At 43.2% G+C, this 18442-nt stretch overlaps 1 protein-coding gene and 1 long non-coding RNA gene across 7 annotated transcripts; both read left to right on the forward strand.

Moving 5' to 3' along the window:
- The first annotated feature begins 284 nt into the window (after positions 1–284).
- Positions 285–1065, forward strand: LOC125541351 (cytochrome C oxidase biogenesis Cmc1-like protein). The gene has a single exon (XM_048704789.2). It carries the CDS (start codon positions 433–435, stop codon positions 751–753), a length of 321 nt encoding a protein of 106 aa, XP_048560746.1. The 5' UTR covers positions 285–432; the 3' UTR covers positions 754–1065.
- Positions 1066–10324: 9259 nt separating this feature from the next.
- LOC147984448 (uncharacterized) lies at positions 10325–18255 on the forward strand. 6 transcript variants are annotated; one of them, XR_015616011.1, is made up of 6 exons: positions 10325–10605; positions 11431–11528; positions 12341–13305; positions 16719–16794; positions 16866–16953; positions 17164–17364. It is a non-coding gene; the product is annotated as an uncharacterized LOC147984448 (long non-coding RNA). The 6 variants fall into 6 exon arrangements; XR_015616010.1 differs by having other exon boundaries at positions 10334–11528; positions 12341–12606; positions 13214–13305; XR_015616009.1 differs by adding an exon at positions 17979–18255 and having other exon boundaries at positions 10338–11528; positions 13214–13305; positions 17164–17398.
- Positions 18256–18442: the final 187 nt, after the last annotated feature.

Raw genomic sequence — 18442 nt, forward strand, 5'->3', positions numbered from 1 at the left:
CAATGGCGCAGGCTGACCGACGCGGCAGCGCGGCAGCTTTGGTATTGATTCGCCGCGGGAAACGAGGCGATGAGAACGACGAAGGGCCGAGAAGAGAGCCGTGTCGCTGACGCGGCGGGCCCGCGGCTTTTTCGCGCCAAAACAGTTCGTCCGGCGCCCCCGGACGCCCCCCAGCGCGCCGGGTTCGGCCTGAGTCCACCGGCGCTGTTTTCGGCCCAGGCCGGCGAAAATCGGGTTCTTAAGGACGCGACTGGACCGATTTTTCGGTATCAGCGTGAAAAAAACGCTTGGAAAGGCCTTCCTGGGGCGCGGCTGCTGGAGATGCCCTAACCGGCGGGACGGCGGTCGTTTCTGACCAGGCAGACCACCAACAAATCCAGGAGCGGAGGGGCGATCAAAGGTGGGGCGGAAGCGCCGATCTCCCCCGATTCCATGAGCAGGAGCAGTGGCGGCGGCCGCGGGAGACAACAACCCGAGGCCGAATCTGCGGCCGTGCCCGTCCCGGGGCCCTGCGCCTCGACCCATCGGGCTCTCGCGGAGTGCCACCGCCGTGCCGCCCGCGGCCCGCTGCAGCCCGAGGTGCTGTGCCGGCACCTCAACCGGGCCCTGGCCGAGTGCGTGGTGAGCATGTGCTGCCCCGGCGAGACCGACGCCGTGCGCACGCTCTGCGGCAGCTCCGGCACCGCGCTCAAGCGCTCCCAGTGCGAGCGCGCGCGCATCGACCTCTCCCTCTGCCTCGAGGCCCATACATGACCTAGGCAACCCAAAACCAATGTCATCCGGTACATTCATATGCTGTTTTGTTGTATGATTTCCTGTAAATTCACTGATGTTGGAGATGTGGCCTGGTTCGGGAACACCCCTTTATGCATAGAGTGTATAGTAAGATAAGAGAGGATCCAGGGACTCTGGAGACAAGACGTGTTCTTGTTACTAAATAACTTCAATTCCAAATGCACGTTTCTAATCATGAATTACTAACTATTATCAGCTTACTGGATAATAGATTCGTTTATCTCCTTGTAACCTTGAAACAATGAATATTGTCTTTCATTTGCCCTTTCATCTCTCTCATTTTTCTGATTCATGCAGCAGTTATAGCTAGTGTTGCTGATTAGTGATTACAGTATGTGATTTAAATGTCGAAGCATGATTTCTGCTGAAATCTTACATGGCTATCTTCGGGCTTCCACATAACTGTGTTACTATGAAACCTTGTGCGGTGAAATTTTGTCCAAGTAAAAGTTTGTAGAGAAAAATATAAACATCTACAATACCAAATAAATATCAGTAGATATACTATGAAATATTTTTTAGTGTATTTATTTGATTTTTAATAGATGTCCATGTTTTTCTATAAGCTTGGCCAAACTTCAAATAATTTGACTTATAACAAAACATATATTTTGGGAAAGAGGCAATATGACGACAGCAGCACATTGATAGATTCTTTTTTGGGTAAAGGTTTATAGGTTTTTACTTAACTCTGATCCAATGTATGATTTATTAAAGCTAAAGCTTTCAGATCGTCAGTTGTCCCTAAAAGAAAGAACACACGAAATTTGGTTCTTTTCAACTGTGAAAAGAGAGCTCTGAGGGCCATAAGTTTACTCCAGCCTTGATAACTACCCCCTCTGTCCCATAATATAAATAGCTTGCAAAACGATCTTATATTATGGGACGGAGGGACCGAGGGAGTAGTAGTTAGTTAGTCGCCTCTATGTTAGAAATACTAAAGATATTTTACCAGTTCCATATTCTCATTTCTCATCAATATCCTTTTTGATTAATTTATTTGACACTTTGTATCATTAAATTCAACATTTCTACCACCAATAGTGTATTCAAAGCATAAACGACATCACCCATAGTAGGCTCTATCTTGGCTTTGTAGCTTCATGCACTTGAGATTTTTGGGGGTCCGTCGTGAGGGTAGTGATGTTCTGGTAACCAGTTACGAAAATTGCAAGGATGCAGCAGAAATTAGACTTTTAGAGGCAGCAATCATGACCCTGACAGCAAAAACAGGTATCTTGCATTTGCTATTCTGAGATGAACAAACAATATGTTTGCTTTTGTTGGCTGGTCATGCACCATTGAGATTATCCATGACTTGAATTCCTTATAACCATCGGCTGTGTCCAATGTCTCTAGCTGACATCGGGTGAGTGTGCGCCGGCTGGAGCTGGGTGGCACATCGCATCAGTGTCTTAGTTTCACTGCGAACTCTGCTATGAAATCCTTGGTTTGACCAAAGCTTTTACTTATGCAGAAAAGCTTACAAGGTAATTTCAATATGGAGTTCTGTACATATTTCTTCTCTGTTATTAAATTTTAAAGGCCTGTTAGTATCTTCCCCATCGAAGTATTTGTTGATCTGATGTATCTGGATGTATTTAAAGCTAACCTCATATGGTGCCATGCTTGTAAAAGTTTGGTTGTTATTGGTGTGCATCGATCTGTTGAAGCAAAGTTAGATTTTGTCTGCTTCTCCGTCCATTTGTTGGCCGTGCATCTGGCCTTCTATTTCCCTAAAGCTATTTTGCTCAAAATCTGGATCCCTCGTGCCAGACCTTCGATTGTTATAATTTTGACTTCCGATATGATTTTGCGTTGTACATCCGTCCTGGCAATTGAAGCGTACCCGTTACATTTGCTATCAAGATAAATGAGTGGATGGAAAGTTTACTCCTATATATAATGCGGTCTTCCTCTTGTCAATATAATTGCACCTGTCATGGTTTGATATCAGGAGGTTTGAGTGGATGAAAAAATATTCCAAAAATCATTTCAATCAAAGGAGTTGTACGTGTTTTTAGATGAAAAAAAACTTGATAGCCAGGAAAAAACAAAATAATTTCACAAGAAGTTTAAGTGGATGGAATGTAGATGAACCCCAAGGAAAAATTCCCAAGGATTCCAATCTTGTGAATCAAACAACCAGTATAGAAAAATTCCTAAATATCCAATTCCTCCAAAAATCATGAAATTTCTACGAATCAAAGGAGTCATGTAGGAATTAGAATCAAAGGAGGCATGTAGGAGTTTGGTAGCACATGAAAAACAAAACAACCAATATAAAAATACTTTCTTGTCCACCTTGGGCCACATACGGGTCGTGAATACAATATTTTTCAGTCTCCCGCTCCCCAACCTAGGTGACAGGCGGCGGCTAATCTACCCTACTCCCCGGCGAATCCAAGGACCCCATCTCCCTTCGTCTGTAGCTTTGGTGTCGGGAGGAGGCGGGGACCCTAGGGCTTTGGTCTGGTGGTGGTTGGACTCAAAATAAATTTAGCGTTTTTCCATTCTATGGTGGCGAGATGATGGTGTCGCCGTTGGCATGGAATAAAGTATTCTCGCCTCGCCCTCATTCTAATGATGTTTCTTCGTGTCGTCGGGAGGCGTGTGGAAGATGGTGTGTCCCTAGATTTGTTCTCCGAGTTTTTCTTTTTTGCAGGCTTTCTCGATCGTGTCTTCGTATGGAGCAAACAATGTGGATGTATGTCTTACTCCAACTCTAGTTCTAACCAGGAAGGTTGGCTAGCCTCATCAGGAAGCATATGAGATTAGGGTTCCCCGACCTCGTCTAGCCGGAATTGGGGTATTCTATAAGCTCTCTTTATCATTTTCTTCACCCAGGCAGCGATCTACTACGCAGATCATGTCTGCACGCGTCTTCTGGTCTACATCGACAACTTTCTGGTCATTGCTTCTACAAGCTCCTGGGTTTAAACATGTTTGCTTCGTTGTAACGGAGGCCTAAAGGCAGCAACGAGCTTTGGCCCGACATGTCGTAGATGCATGAAGGAGGAGCGAGATTTTGATGCCCTCAAAGTTTTGGATGTGTTTTTAAATTTTTGCAAGGGTATTTTTAATGTATTTGTGCTACTTTATATGTGACATTTGGTGTTTTTGCATACAAAAGCTAGATTCAACGCCAAAAATCCTATTAAATTCTGTTGAATCAAAGAAGGCCTAAAAATCCTAGTCGAAGGAGCACATATTTTTGTGGGTCAGCCTGACAAATTTTCTATTTGCCGCATAATGCGACAAACTGCCGGTGCTAGGCGAGTGGCCGAGTGACGGGTTGGCCCATTTTGCGTAGATAGATAAGGTACTACACTATTCGGTTTTAGGGAACCTATCAGAAGGTTCCTGACTGGTTTTGGGGGTTCCTGTCCTTTTTTTCAATGGTTTTTCTTTTACTGTTTTCTTTTTCAAAAGTTTCCCTTTTTTAAATGTTTGGATGTTCTAAAATGGTTACAGATTACAAAAATATTCCCTTTTAAAAATTGCTCAAGATATTCAAATAATGTTTCGAATTTAAAAAAACGTAAATTCAAAAAATGTTCACGAATTTCAAAAAATTCTTGTGTTTTTAATTTTTTTTCAGGAATTTCATAAAAATTCCCTTTTTCATAGTTTGTTTGGGAATCTTCAAAAGATGTTAGCCTTTTTTCAAGAAATCTTCTTAATTCTGAAAAAATATTTGCATTTAAAAAATGGTTTAATTTTTCAAATGATGTTCAAAAATTTGATTTTTTTAATTTTCACAAACTATTTGAGCTTGTCAATAAACTTGAATTTAGAAAATTAATTGTTCTAAATATTTATAAATTGTTCACATTTTTCAAAAAATGTTCAATATTTGGAAAACATAGGGTTTTAAAAAATGTTCACAAACTTGAAATATATTTGCGTTTGAAAATGTATTCACCTTTTCCCAATGTTGATCGCATTTTTTAACAGAAATGTTAACACCCACACGTGTGAGCGTTGATCATCTCGACCACACGCATCCATCATCGTCCAGTACTATATGCACGAATCTTGACACAATCTGGCTGATTTTCTATACCACGTAGGACAAGGCGTGTGTGTGGTGTGTGACATAGTTCGCCCACACATCCGTTTTACCATATGGAGGGGCCGGTGTGTGGGCGTTTAGCAGTTCACCCACACACCAGTTTTCAGTCACGCATAAGGGCTGGTGTGTGGACATTTGCCATCTCGCCCACACGCCCGTCTTCTCTCCTATACGTAAGCTGCTAGTTGCCATGTGTTTTTGCAGCGCACATGGCAACTGTCTTTAGTGTGCTTTATAAGCAGGTGGCAACTCTCTTTTTTTACCCGAGTTGCCATGTGTTTTTGCAGGGTACACGGCAACTGCCTAGTGTGCACGTAAGCAGATGGCAACTGTCTTTTACCGAGTTGCCATGTGTTTTTGTATGGTACATGGCAACTGCCCCAACGTGCACGTACATGGCAACTGCCCTAACGTGCACGTAAGCAGATGGCAACTCTTCCTTTTTACATGGCAACTGCCCTAGCATGCTTGTGAGCACATGACAACTCTCTCAACCGTCTAGTGTTAGTATGTGGCAACTCCTAAAGTTATGAAATCATGGCAACTACATTAGATCAGACCATACATGGCAACTGCAGTTGAGCAACCATGGCAACCGCAGTTGTCCGACATGGCAACTGTAGTTCAGCGACATGGCAACTGCAGATAAACGAACATGGACGAGGGTCTGGACCATGGCAACTGCGGGCGCGCGGTGGGCGTCACGCGTCGCGTGCGGGACCCGAAGGGTACGAGGCCTGACATACGGGCGTGTGGGCGTTATCAACTTCGCCCACACGCACACGTGTGAGAGGGTTCAGAAGGGAAAAAAATGTGTGTGAGCATTAGTTGTTTTGTCCACACATAGATGTGTGGGCTGGTTGCTGTCCATGCCACACGAGGCGTGTGGCACAACTACCCAATACACCACACGTGTAGCAGTTATCGGGACCCTTTTTTAAACCTACTAGTAAGCGTGCACGTGCAACGCACGTATCGTTAAGAAGTTATGATTTGATTTATCCTAACCTCTCATACTAAACGGATAAAAACATCTATAATTGGACTGGGAAAATATGACCCACCCCTTGTATGTCAGCTGACACATCCGAACAATGTCTGGACGTGTCCACTTTGAACCTCATTTGTCTACCCATGCGGTCAGGTCCCCCAAATTATGGATCACATGCATATTATTGGTTGGGATGGAGAGATAATAAAGAAAGAAAAACTGGATCTGACGTGAGCCGCGTCTGATGTAGCAGACTGCCTGAACAACCTCATTTCTTCTCCATATATGGAATGAGTTTGAGGGACAGCCGACCTTTTTCTACTTTCTTGGGTCCTGGCAAGGGGCACAAAGTGGGGGAGGGGGTGGGCCCTGGGTGCTCTAAGTGCGGCAGTTTGCTCCCTGCATCCTCCGACACCACCCCAGAATAATACACCCTCGTGTCCTCCGACCTCGCTCACCCTTCAGTGAACCGAAAATTTATAAACAACGTGCCATTCTTGGAATATTTTGTCTTTTGATGGAAACAACAATCTATTGATCATCATTAAAAGAGTGTATGATGTTAGTTACAAACAGCTAACTAACAAGATCAGGGTATTCACCTAAATTCTTACCAACACTGTTAGTTCATGCACAAATGTATTGCTCTTTTTGCCTCACACACAACTTCTTTTAAAATAAAACCAGGTAGCCAAGTCTTTAGATGGTTAATCTCTTCGTAGACGTTCCCGATGCGGCATATTGAGAACGTCTTGGCCTATATGAATTACCTTTTGCCAACAACTTCAAAACCACAATTCTCTGATTTGAAACCACAATCTCCCATGCTTTGGTCTTCTCAAGCAGTATAATGGTACTTGCTACCAAGTGAAACATACAAATAGCTATGAAATATCAAGATGTCCCATAAGATTACTAATAACAGAGAGATTGTTTGCATATAGATCACTGGATTTCTACTAACAAATAATGGCTGAAACTTTACTTTAAAATGCAATGCTTGAATGTAGCAAAAACTCGTTTCCTTATTTTCCGAGAACATACAAGAGAACTGCGTGTATATAAATTTATTAAGAAGAGAATAATACATCAATATAATGAAGGCCGACAAGAGCAAGCGATGCCACTAAGTTCAAACAACCATGAAACAAAGGAAGACACGACCTGAAACTACACATTGTTGTTTCTTCAGCAAAATATTTTTCTATGAAAAAATCAAGCTATAACTTATAGGTAGCACAACATAACTTTCCATATATTTCAAGTTTTGTGAGACCTCAGACTGATACCTGGGGAGAGGCACTTCAGGAGTCCCATAAACTAACTTCAATATGCTCCTTCTCTCTTACCAACAGAAGGTTTAAGCTCAATTCACTCCAAAGAGAAAAGTGAACTATAAACTTTAGGCCAAAATATACATGCAAATTTTTCTCATATAAACTGGAATTATGTGCACCGTGAGCAGAAAACTTCATATTGAAGCTGACCTTATGTTTCTATAGAGAAGAGGCACGTAAAAAAAAGATACATCAGCATGCATCTAATTCAGCGTGACGCCTTACTTTGCCGTTATTCCTTATTCCACCCCTCTTTGTTTCCTTGAGCTCCTCCCCTTGCCCTTTTCCTCTTCATCATCCTGCAGCAAAGCAACAGAGTTGAGATGCATCCAACTTTCACAAATAACAAAGTAACTTTGGAACTTCATATAATATTTCTTCTTTCAATGTAGTAGAGTCCAACCTTCTGCAAATAGAGTCGGGCATAATTACTTTCTTCATATAGTTAGGTTTGCATAATTATTTTCTTCCTTGTAGTAGAGTCGGGGATCTTAAGATCGAACACCTGCAAGTTTCAGTGATGAGGTAACAGAAAATAGTTAATTATAATAGTATCGCTTTTTATGGGGATTGTAACCGTATTGTTGCAAGCAGGGGTGTTGGACTAATTGAAGTTTCAGTCAACGGATTTATACATATATTATTCAGCCCATGTATTGGTAATAGCATTAGACTTCATATACCAAGTATGCATCAGCTTTGTTGACTTGTCAGTCCATTCATTTACTATCCAACCGAAGAACGAAGGATCCATCAACTTCAAAGTTCAGGAACTAAGGATCCATCTAGTTCAAGATTACATGGTTGATGGACTCACATGCATGTGATCTCAAAAAAAAAGAATTGATGATTTGGCAGGTTATACTTTACATCTAGTCAACAGCAAGATAAATCGCGCCATGAAAAAATTGACAAGTAGGCACGAAGGAATTAAAAATATGTTTTTATTGCTAAAGTAAGGAGATGACATTTGGAAGTTTGATTGCTGAAATAACAACGATTAACCTTGAAAAATAGAGCAAACAGAAACGCTAACAGAAGAAGCAGGTGTACTGGAATATTAAGACCATGATTCTAACTGACTGATCCAACTGATCCAGCACTATGCGTTTCATCTCGACGTAGGACATATTTGTTCTCCTTGTTGGTCAACTTCAAATACGCCCATGATCCTGTACACGTAGATGTTCTCTGCATCCCTCTTATCAGCCCTCAGAACTTGCCACCAGTCGCCTAGACAACAAAAAACATAAAAAGTTAATTATTTATGTATATTATCAAGCTATACAATTTGGGATGGATTTGCATTGTCCATACTGTAATATTTAGTAGCATCCAAATAGTTTGCCTGCTCTTTGGTGAAGCTCAGAGCCACTACATTAAAGAGTTCATGTGTTGTTATTTCAGAGAATGTATTATATAATGCAACATCATGCTTCCTGTAATCTGAGAATTACCGTAATTATCACATTGTAATATGAAAAACACTGAGTTCACGGGTTGTGGTTACTATATTTAGGCCAAAAAAAGTGACTTGTATGGAAGGATACTCACCTACTATTGTGCCATACAAAAAGGTGAAAGGGGGAAATATTACTTCACATCATCCGTGTATACAGGAAATCATCAGACATTATACGCTTGTGTCATGAACTCTTGCTCTAAAAAAATTTGAAGGCACCTGCCAAATCGCCATGCACCATGCAGAAATTAGTAAATTCAAGAGTAGCACTGCCCATAACAAAAGCAGATATAGATTAGTAATCAAACTCTCAGGCTGGTTCAACATATACATACAGCAAACCTGGATGACGCGGTGGCATTTGGTGAGTGGTGACACAGAGGATGTTGGCAACTCTGAGATGGAGGGGATCAGGGAGCAATTACTCGTCAATCGTCGTCGCCTATCGGCATGACCATCCACGGTCAATATTTGAGTATATGCTCATCCGTATCCGGACATACGTGAGAAACTCTCGGACTCGCGGAAAGAAGTAGCAGCGTAGGTCGCCGCCGCGGCGGGTGGAGGAGCACTCAGGTTGCTGCACGGCGAAGTCGGCAAAGGAAGCGTGGCCGGCGAGGATCTGGTCGTGGAGCACGGCAAGGTCGGCGAAGGATGCGCGGCCGGCGAGGATCTGGTCGCGGCGCACGGCGGCATCAGCGTGCGTGGTGGCGGAGATGACCCGGGACCCCTTGTATGACGCCCGCACCATCGCCTCACCCGCCGCCGCCCATCTCTTCGTTCCACCAATTGGCTCCGTTCACTCGAGCCAGCAGAGGAGCGGCGGCAGGCGGCGGGCTGGCAATGACAATTTTGGGAAGACTGGATCGGGAGTCAACAGGCTCCTGGCACTGGTGATCCCGCGGATGGGTGACACGCTGATATGGCAGGGTCCTGGGTGTTCTGTCGCATCGCCTCCCTGCTGTGGTGATCTCGCGGACGGATGCCACGCTGCTCGCGATGGCGATGGTGATCGTGCGAGGTCGCGCTGTTGGTGAGCGGCGTCGAGGTTAAGGGCGAGGGGAGCTGATTTCGTTCTAGTTTCCTTAGTTTGCGATGAGAACTGCGTGATTGTAGGGGACGGACGCGGGGCCGGTTGTTGCACATTTCTCTTCTCGTGGGTGGATGGTGGAGGTTGAGTACGGTCAGTCATTGGAATTTGCCAAGTCCACACCATAAATCTACCAGATAAACGATGGCTGTTAGATTGAGACACGTAGGACTGATTGTGTGGTGATGATTAGTTTGTGCATTTTGTGGGACTAATTGTTGGGTGCACGTAAGAAAATTTTTGTTTGATTGCTTAATACTAGTGGAGACTACAGTGAACCAAACAGCGCAGATACGTCTACGGTGAAAAACCTGTAGACACAGTGAAATTGGTCGCTATAGTGTGCGCTACGCCATCGTGCGCTGCTCGAGATTACCTCCGTCTGGTTTTATCAATCCTTCTTGTATTTTGAGTTAAACTTTATGGAATTGCTAAAAATCAGTTGATTGAGATTTTGTGAAGTCTCAGTCGACTGGCCAGCTGTTCGATCGATGTTTGCTTGTAGATTCGCGCTGGGGCGCTTTGCCCTTTGTTTCGGCCTGTATAATACACGGACCGGCCCGTTTACTTGTCTTTCTGTTGGAGCGTTGTCTAATGCTTGGGGCCGGCCTGGATTCGTGCGAGCATGTCGCTTTTTTTGTAGGCTGGGGCAAAGTGCTGGGGGTGCAGTAAATAAAGGGGGTGAAGAGGAAGTGGGACTCGTGGTAATTAAGAGGAGGGGAACGGCAAGTCAGTTCATTTCTTCCTTCTCTCTCTATTCTTCTCTGTCAAATCTGAAGATCTGCAGCGGAACGAAGAAATCGATGTGCTCCTCCACGGCCAGCGAGAGAACAGGCGGTGCTGCTGATGGAATAAGTGCCACCCCCTCCTTTTCTTGTTGTTTGTTTTGTTGGCGAGATGCAGTAGATCTGAGGGGATTTTGGGTTTCATTTTTTGTTTGGATCAAGTCCAGATTAGCAGCTTGAAGCATAGAATCGCTCCCCCTTTTTAATCAAACAGTGGCATGTAGTGTGTCCTCTTTTTTGTATGATTTTTCTTTCAGACTTTTGCCGAATCCATTTTCGTGAAATCAGTAGCATGTTTGAGGATTATTACGTACTGAACCCAAACCCTCTCATATCTATTACTGAACCTATCACTAGGAGTGGCTCAGTCCCTTGTTTTGTTTTATTTTATATTTTGCTGAAACCCATTTAATCAATAGCATGTTTTTGAAATCTTTTCTCTGTATACGAGAGAGATTATTACTGAATCTATCACTAGGAGTGGGCATGTTTATTTGTTTTGTCATATTTTTTGTTGAACCCCTATTAATAAGTAGCAGTAGCATGTTTTTTCAGTTTTCTTGCTGAAACCCTATGAATCAGTACCATGTTCAATTTTTTTTGTCTGGGATCAAGATAATGATTACTAAATGCATCACTAGCAGTGGTATGTCGATTTCTTCCATGTGTTCACACATTTTTTGTTTTAATTTGGTCTTTTGATAGATTCATCTTTTTATCTCTGCAACCCAATGTAAATATATTTTTGCTCATCAGCCGTCGATGCCAATGATAAATCATCATTATCTTGAAATCCTTTTTTTAAGCATGCAAGTTTCTCACTAAAATCATTAGCTGAATATGTATGCCTCGCACTAGCACAAATTTATGTTTGGCACCATTTTTATGTGCACAGGAGATGGTTTGCACAGTTTGTCTGAGCCCTTGTTGACCGCGAGAGCAGGGGAAGCGGCATCAGTATGTATGTCTGGAAGGAGTTCAAGAAGGGAGGGGGTAACTCCAGAGCCTCTGTTTCTTTTTTATTTGTCTTTTTTCATTTTCTGATCCTTGTTTCTTTTTTAGTGTGTACTCATCATCACATAATATATTGTTGAAGGTTGGCCCTTTCTTTTTTCTCCTTGAGTTTTGAAGCAGAGGGGAGCCCCTAGCTAACTAGTTGTTTACATTTAAATCATTGATTTTTTTATCTAGTGTGTTAAGTTCTTCCTGTGTGGTTAGAGAGGAAAGGACACTTACTGTCATAATAAGGATCTTTTCAGTACAAAAAAACAAGGGGTCATTTTAATAGTGTTTTGTAGCTTGGCTTACTTCCAGAAACCATGGCCATGATTTAACTAGCAGCAACTTTCTTTTGTGTTTTTATTAGTGTTTTACTAGCAACAATCTTTTTGTTAGTGTTTGTAGCTTGGCTTACTTCCAAAAACCATGTATGGTACAATTCATGGGTTACTTTTGCTAGATATTTTTGTTTTTAGTAACTGTATTTTTTACACTGATATGGCTGGTTCATGTTTAAGAGTTCAGTGTATATCTTTTTTAGCCATTTTTTACCCGTGTAGAACGTAGATTTGTAGAATTCACGGGTTGATGTTCATGTTCAACCCATGTAGGATTTTCAATCCAACAGTAGTTAAGAGAATTGGATAACACTCTTTATAGTTATCTGTTTTATTATTTATCTGATTCCATGTAGAATGTATAATTCAATGGGTTAATGTTCAAAGTGAACTTATTTTTTACTAGTTGATCCATGTAGGAATGTAGTTAACGTTTTTTTTTTGCTTTTTTCGGTCAAAAACAAATAGGTTGTTACATGCAATGAAAGGGTTTGTTCCGACAACCTGACGGGAGATAGGTTGACATTCAAGGCAAACAAACGTACATACACTGTGAAGTGTCACAAGGGGCGCAAGCAGAGTGCATTGTATGGGAGAGGGTGGAGAAAGTTTGTTGCACACAACAAGCTGGGGAAGGGTCAGATGGTTTTGTTCTACTTGGACCAACATTCACCAAGGGCGGTTGTTTGCGTGGTCTAGTTTGGAAACACTGAAGATGTTAGGGGGAGGATCAAGTTGTTTTCTGAAACCCTAACTTTATAGTTGACTATCTTCCTCTCGCTTAGCATCAGATCCCCATTTCTCCATGCACATTACCTTTTTAAAATGTTATTTTGTAGCCATTATTTTTTAGTAAAGCATAGTTTCCATTTTGTCGATTTTTTTCCTTCAACAAGGAGTTAGACTATCAGGTCCGACTCATTGGTTTTGATTATTTCCATTCCTATTGATGGAAAAAAATGCAGTTAGGCATTAGTAATTTTTTAGGGTGACGTTAATTAGTAGTAGATGTAGTTCATCTCTTTTGCATTTTCTTGGGATAAGGTGTTAATCAGTAGTAGATGTAATCCTAGTGAACTTTTTAAATGTCATTGTCTTGTAGGGGCTTTTTTTAACCACAGAATGCTTTTCTTGGAGCTAATCCTTATGTGAAAAGCATCTTCTTCCACTTTGTTAAGTCATTCGTGTGTGAGCTTTTTTTGTTTTGCATCTATTGCAACCTTAAGTCAATAGTAAAGCTCAATTTTATGTCAAGAAATGCATGCATTTTTTTGTTTTTTGTTTTTTGTTTTTGGCAGTATGATCCCTCACAGCTTTTTACTTTTCTTACTCCACCAACAGGAATGGTGTGCCCAGTTTACCACGCATACTGCCAAAATGAAAATGGTCGGAGATTCGGCATCTATGTCTGTGATGCCAACGGAATCTTTCCCGTATAGTACTCCTGTCCACAATTTTCCCTTCTATTTTGTTTGTTCTGAATTTTTTCTATTTTTTTACGTTTATTATTGTTTTGTTTTTCCATATCGTCCCATGCTCTGCAAGGAACAAGTTTGCTCAGTTGCCAGGCGGTTATATGAATTTCAAAGCGCACAGCCGCGGGTACATTGTGGAAGTGTACAGGGGGGCACAAACTACTCGCCTTGGTGGTGATGACTGGAAGAAGTTCATTGCGGACTTCAAGCTGGGCCATCGGGAGTTGGTCCTTTTCTATATGATTGTACGGATGCCTAGGGCACTTGTCGGAGAGGGCGGCGGGGAGAGAGAGGGGGCCAATCGCATGTCCAACGGCAGTCATGCAATTGCATGTCTTCTAACTTGGTTGCAACTGAGGCTTTGTTTCGTCAAAGGGAGCATGGACAACAAGGCGAGAGGGGGGAGGGTCAGTTGCATGTCCCGCACTAGTCATGCAACTGCAAGTGTCGCCCCGGTTGCAATTGCATGCCTTCCATCATGATTGCAATTAGGGCTTTGTTTTGTCGGAGGGGCGGCGAGGAGGGGGAGGGGTCAGTTGCATGTCCAACTACAGTCATGCAACTGCATGTCTTCTAACATACTTGCAACTGGGGGCTTTTTCTTTTGTTGAATGGGGGGGGGGGGGTAAGAGTGAGGACGCCAGTTGCATGTCAAACTATAGTCACACAACTACATGTCTTCTAACTTGGTTGTAATTAGGGGCCTTTGTTTTGTCGGAGGGGCAGCTGGAAGAGAGAGGGTTCCAGTTGCATGTCCTACACTATTCACGCAATTGCATGTCTTCTAACTTGGTTACAATTGCACGTCTCTTAAATTGGTTGCAACTGGGTTTTTTTGTCGGAGGGACCGATGATGAGAGGGACCAGTTCTATGTCCAACTATAGTTACGCAACTGCATGTCTTCTAATTTGGTTGCAACTTGGGGGGGGGGGGGCTTTGTTATGTCGGAGGGGGTGCCATGAAGAGAAAGGGCGCCAATTGCATGTACAACTATTCACACAATTGCATGCCTTCTAACTTGGTTGCAACTGCACGTCTTTTAACTTGTTTGCAACTGGGCTTTTGTTTTGGTGGAGGGGCCGACGAGGAAAGGGGCCAGTTGCATGTCCAACTATAGTCACGCAACTGCATGTCTTCTAACTTGGTTGCAACTGGTGGACTTTGTTTTGTCGGAGGGGGCGGCACAAAGAGAAAGTGGGCCACTTGCATGTCCCACACTAGTCACGCAACTGCATGTCTTCTAACTTGGTTGTAATTGCGGCCTTTGTTTTGTCGGAGGGGGCGGTGGGAAGAGAGATGGCGCCAGTTGCACGTCCAACTTTAATCACACAACTACATGTCTTCTAACTTGGTTGCAATGGGGGGGGGGTTGTTTTGTCAGAGGGGGCGACGCCAAGAGAAAGGGGCTAGTTGCATGTCCCACACTAGTCATGCAACTGCATGTCTTCCAACATGGTCGCAACTGTGCGTCTTCTAACTTGGTTGCAACTGGGCTTTTGTTATGTCGAAGGGGCCGACAAGGAGAGGGGCCAGTTGCATGTCCCACACTAGTCACGCAACCGCATGTCTTCTAACTTGGTTGTAATTGCGACCTTAGTTTTGTCGGAGGGTGCCGTGGGAAGAGAGAGGGCGCCAGTTGCATGTCCAACTATAGTCACGCAACTGCTTGTCTTCCAACTTGGTTGCAACTGCACGTCTTCTAACTTGGTTGCAACTAGGCTTTTGTTTTGTCGAAGGGGCTGACGAGGAGAGGGGCCGGTCGCATGTCCAACTGCATGTCTTCCAACATGGTTGCAACTGGGGGCTTTGTTTTGTTAGAGGTGGCATCAGATAGAGGGAGGGACGGTGGGGAGAGGGGGTAACTATTCATGCAATTGTAAGCGTTGTCTCTGGACTACAACTGCACGTCTTTTACCAACATAGTTATGAATAGGCTTTTTTACTTTATCGGAAGGGGCATCGGGGAGAGGGGGCCGATTTTTGTGGATCAGGTAAGGTATCCCCCCTCCCCCCTCCCCGCGCGCCTCTACCCCCGTTGTGCGTCACACGAGCACCGCAACAATCCCATTTGCCATGTTCGTTAGCACAAAAGAAGTGCCCCAATCTCACAATTAGCTTTGTGTTTGGGGCCGGAGCGTAGGGGGCAGGGGCAATTTTCATGACCCCCCCCCCCCCCCCCCCCCTTACAGGTAAATTTTATTTGTTGAAAATGGGCCTGCTGAAATGCATGGTGTATGGTCTGAAATTAGTGAGAGCAATCGATGTGCTGTTATTCATGTAATTGGGGTAGTAGGATTGATGAATCTTTGAGCGTAGCCTGCCTGCATGCATGCCTCCACTCCATAGCTTCAGCTTCAGTAGTGCTGATGCATAATGGTGCAAGTGAATTCAGTTTTCTAAAACTATAGATGTAGTGCTTGGTACTATCTTTTATACTATATTTTGGGACGGAGGGAGTATCTCAATAGCATCTTTTTTGCTTGTCCCCTGAACTGGAGTGTCCAGCTCACTTGTCCTAGTAGTTCACTGCAACTCTAGCTCACTCCAAGTTTCGGGATCTCTTAGGTCCGCTGCGACCACAACAGCTAGCAGTTCCGTTGAAAATGGGCCTGCTGAAATGCATGGAGTATAGTTTGATTTTTTGTGTGTCAAACCACTGAGGCTGACAAACATCATGGGCGTGAGCCCAAATCAAGTAGTGGGTCCATTTTTTTGTTGGCTAGGGTTCCTGATTCAGGCGCGAATCATGTTTTTTGAGGGATTTGCTAGTGCGGATTATTCGGAATTTTTGGTGCCTTTTTTTCCTTTGTGTGAATCCTGATTTTCAGGGGGTCTAATTAGTGTTTTTAGATGGGGACTTCAGTGCTAAGTTATATGGAGGAAATACGTTATTTTACAGGTGTTGGGGCAGGTTAAGTGGCAACTCCAGTTTTCAGTGCCTCTGTATTTTGTCTTTGACATTTGTTAGAACTTGAGAGGTAGTAAGAGGGGAAGAACTTAGATGATGGGCTTTGAATGGATTTTAGTTGGGAGATCTCATCGTCTAATAATGTCTGGAATAGAACATTAGAGGTGTTCATTTGACCTGCTGATCTGAATGTGAGTAAATGTAATTTATAGAACCACATGCTGCATTTATTTATTTTGTAAATTGAAGAGTGATTTACCGAAGAAATATGGCAGTGTTCCTGGTTATAGGTGTTCGGTTTTATAGAAGCAGTTACTCCTTTTATTTTCAGTTTTTTGTGGTGGCTGAGCCAACTTCTTTTTCGTTACATGTTAACATTTCTAAAGCATTGCATAGCTTTTTTCTGTGTTAAATCAATTTGTGATATATGTTGACATAGTTTAGTGCCTATTTTATGAGCAGGCTCTCATGGGTGCCCACAAGCAGATTGCACGCAAGATAGAAACTAAAACCGAGGCCTCCTTGAAAGAAGGAGCAGGTAAACAGCCTAAAACTCTATGCACTCAGTCTCTTTTCTGTGTTTGATTTTTAACCACTTTTTTTCTACAGTTGTTATGAGTCTTATCATCAATTCTTATTTTCACACGGGATCCTAGAGAAGGCTAAAGCTGAAACAAGAGATTGGCTTAACAGTGTGGTATGTTAAATGCATCACCTGGTATGATTAGTCTTTTATGCTGTCATTTATCTACACGTCTGTTGTTGGCTTACCGGAAACACGAGCAAACAAAGAAATTACCTGCGACATATATGTCTTGTATTGTTGTTTCTCTTTTGCCTAGAGTATGTTCGAATGACACAAGTTACCCGCAACACTAATGTATCATATACATTTTTATGAATACAGCCACACACAGGTACAAATATTGAAGACGAAGGCAGAGAGCAGGGTCTTGAAGATACAAATTTAGAAGAGAGAGATCACTGACACTGAAGTATCAGAGGGTTTGCTGTATGAAGAAGTTGTGACGTTGTATGAAGCATTAGAGAAGGAACCAAGACCTGGCAGAGTTGTTTAGCTGCACAAATGGGCCTTACATTTTTCTGCTGTCTTTTTGTTGCGTCCATGGACAGGGAGGAAGGTAAAACGGGCTAAACAAACAAACAACACACAAGAAAAAACAAAACAAAAAGCCCACACCCCAAGCCCACCACATGGGAAGTTAAAACCCAACAGTGAGGGAGGCGAAACAGGCCTCAGCTGACTGAGACTTCGTGAAGTCTCGGTCGACTGAGATCTAGACAGACTCTAAACTTTAACCATTAAATCACGTAGCCGTCACCTCCTTTCCCACACTTGAGGTTTTTCTCGCGTCCTGCCGATGCCGGTTCGCCTTGTCTCCGGTGGGCCTTATGGCCATAGAGGCGTGGTGGATACCGATCCTTGCCGGTGTGAGGGTTCAGTTTTTAGATGTTACTTTGAGTTTTGTTAGGGTTTGTGTCCTATTCAAGAAGCTGCGGGTGCTTCCTGAAGATGGAATAAGGTTCTCCCTGGTTAGCCTCGTTCCCGTGGTGCCTCTAGCACCGTCGGTGTGTGTGTGCAGATGTGTCTCCGGCGGATCTATCTTTGGTGGAGCTGCTCGGATCTGTTCGTCGTTCGTCTACGTTCATGTTTCTTCAGGTTGGATCTTTCTGATTTACGCTACTCTTTATCTGCGACAGTTGCTGTTCTGGTGCGCTGATTCTATGGGGCCTTATCACGATGACTTCCCGACTGTCTATTACACAAGTTTTAGCCGGCTCCGACAAGGGAAGGGCGATGACGACGACGCGTCTTTGGCTCGCTTCAGTTCTTCTAGTCGTCGCAGGATGGTCTATAAATCTGGATGTAATTTTTGTTATTTCTTGTGTTCATTGTACTGTCAATGTCAAGATGAGAAAAACTAACTAACAAAAATAAGTTATATACCAGTAGAATATTATCATTTGGAATCTCTTTTGACTATGAATCCAACACTATAACTTTTGTGACATACAAAGTATATTTTCATATTTTGTTAGGGCACGAAATACAAATGGACCAGTCAACCGGACGGAGGTAATACGTTGCAAACGGTCTGGCCCAGTCGGACCCTTGTGCGTGCGTGGCCTCGCTATTGGACGCAACGAGCGTCCAATAGAATCTC

Source organism: Triticum urartu, chromosome 2A, assembly GCF_056163025.1.
Source record: "Triticum urartu cultivar PI428250 chromosome 2A, HENAU_Tu73, whole genome shotgun sequence".
Classification (NCBI taxonomy): Eukaryota; Viridiplantae; Streptophyta; class Magnoliopsida; order Poales; family Poaceae; genus Triticum; species Triticum urartu.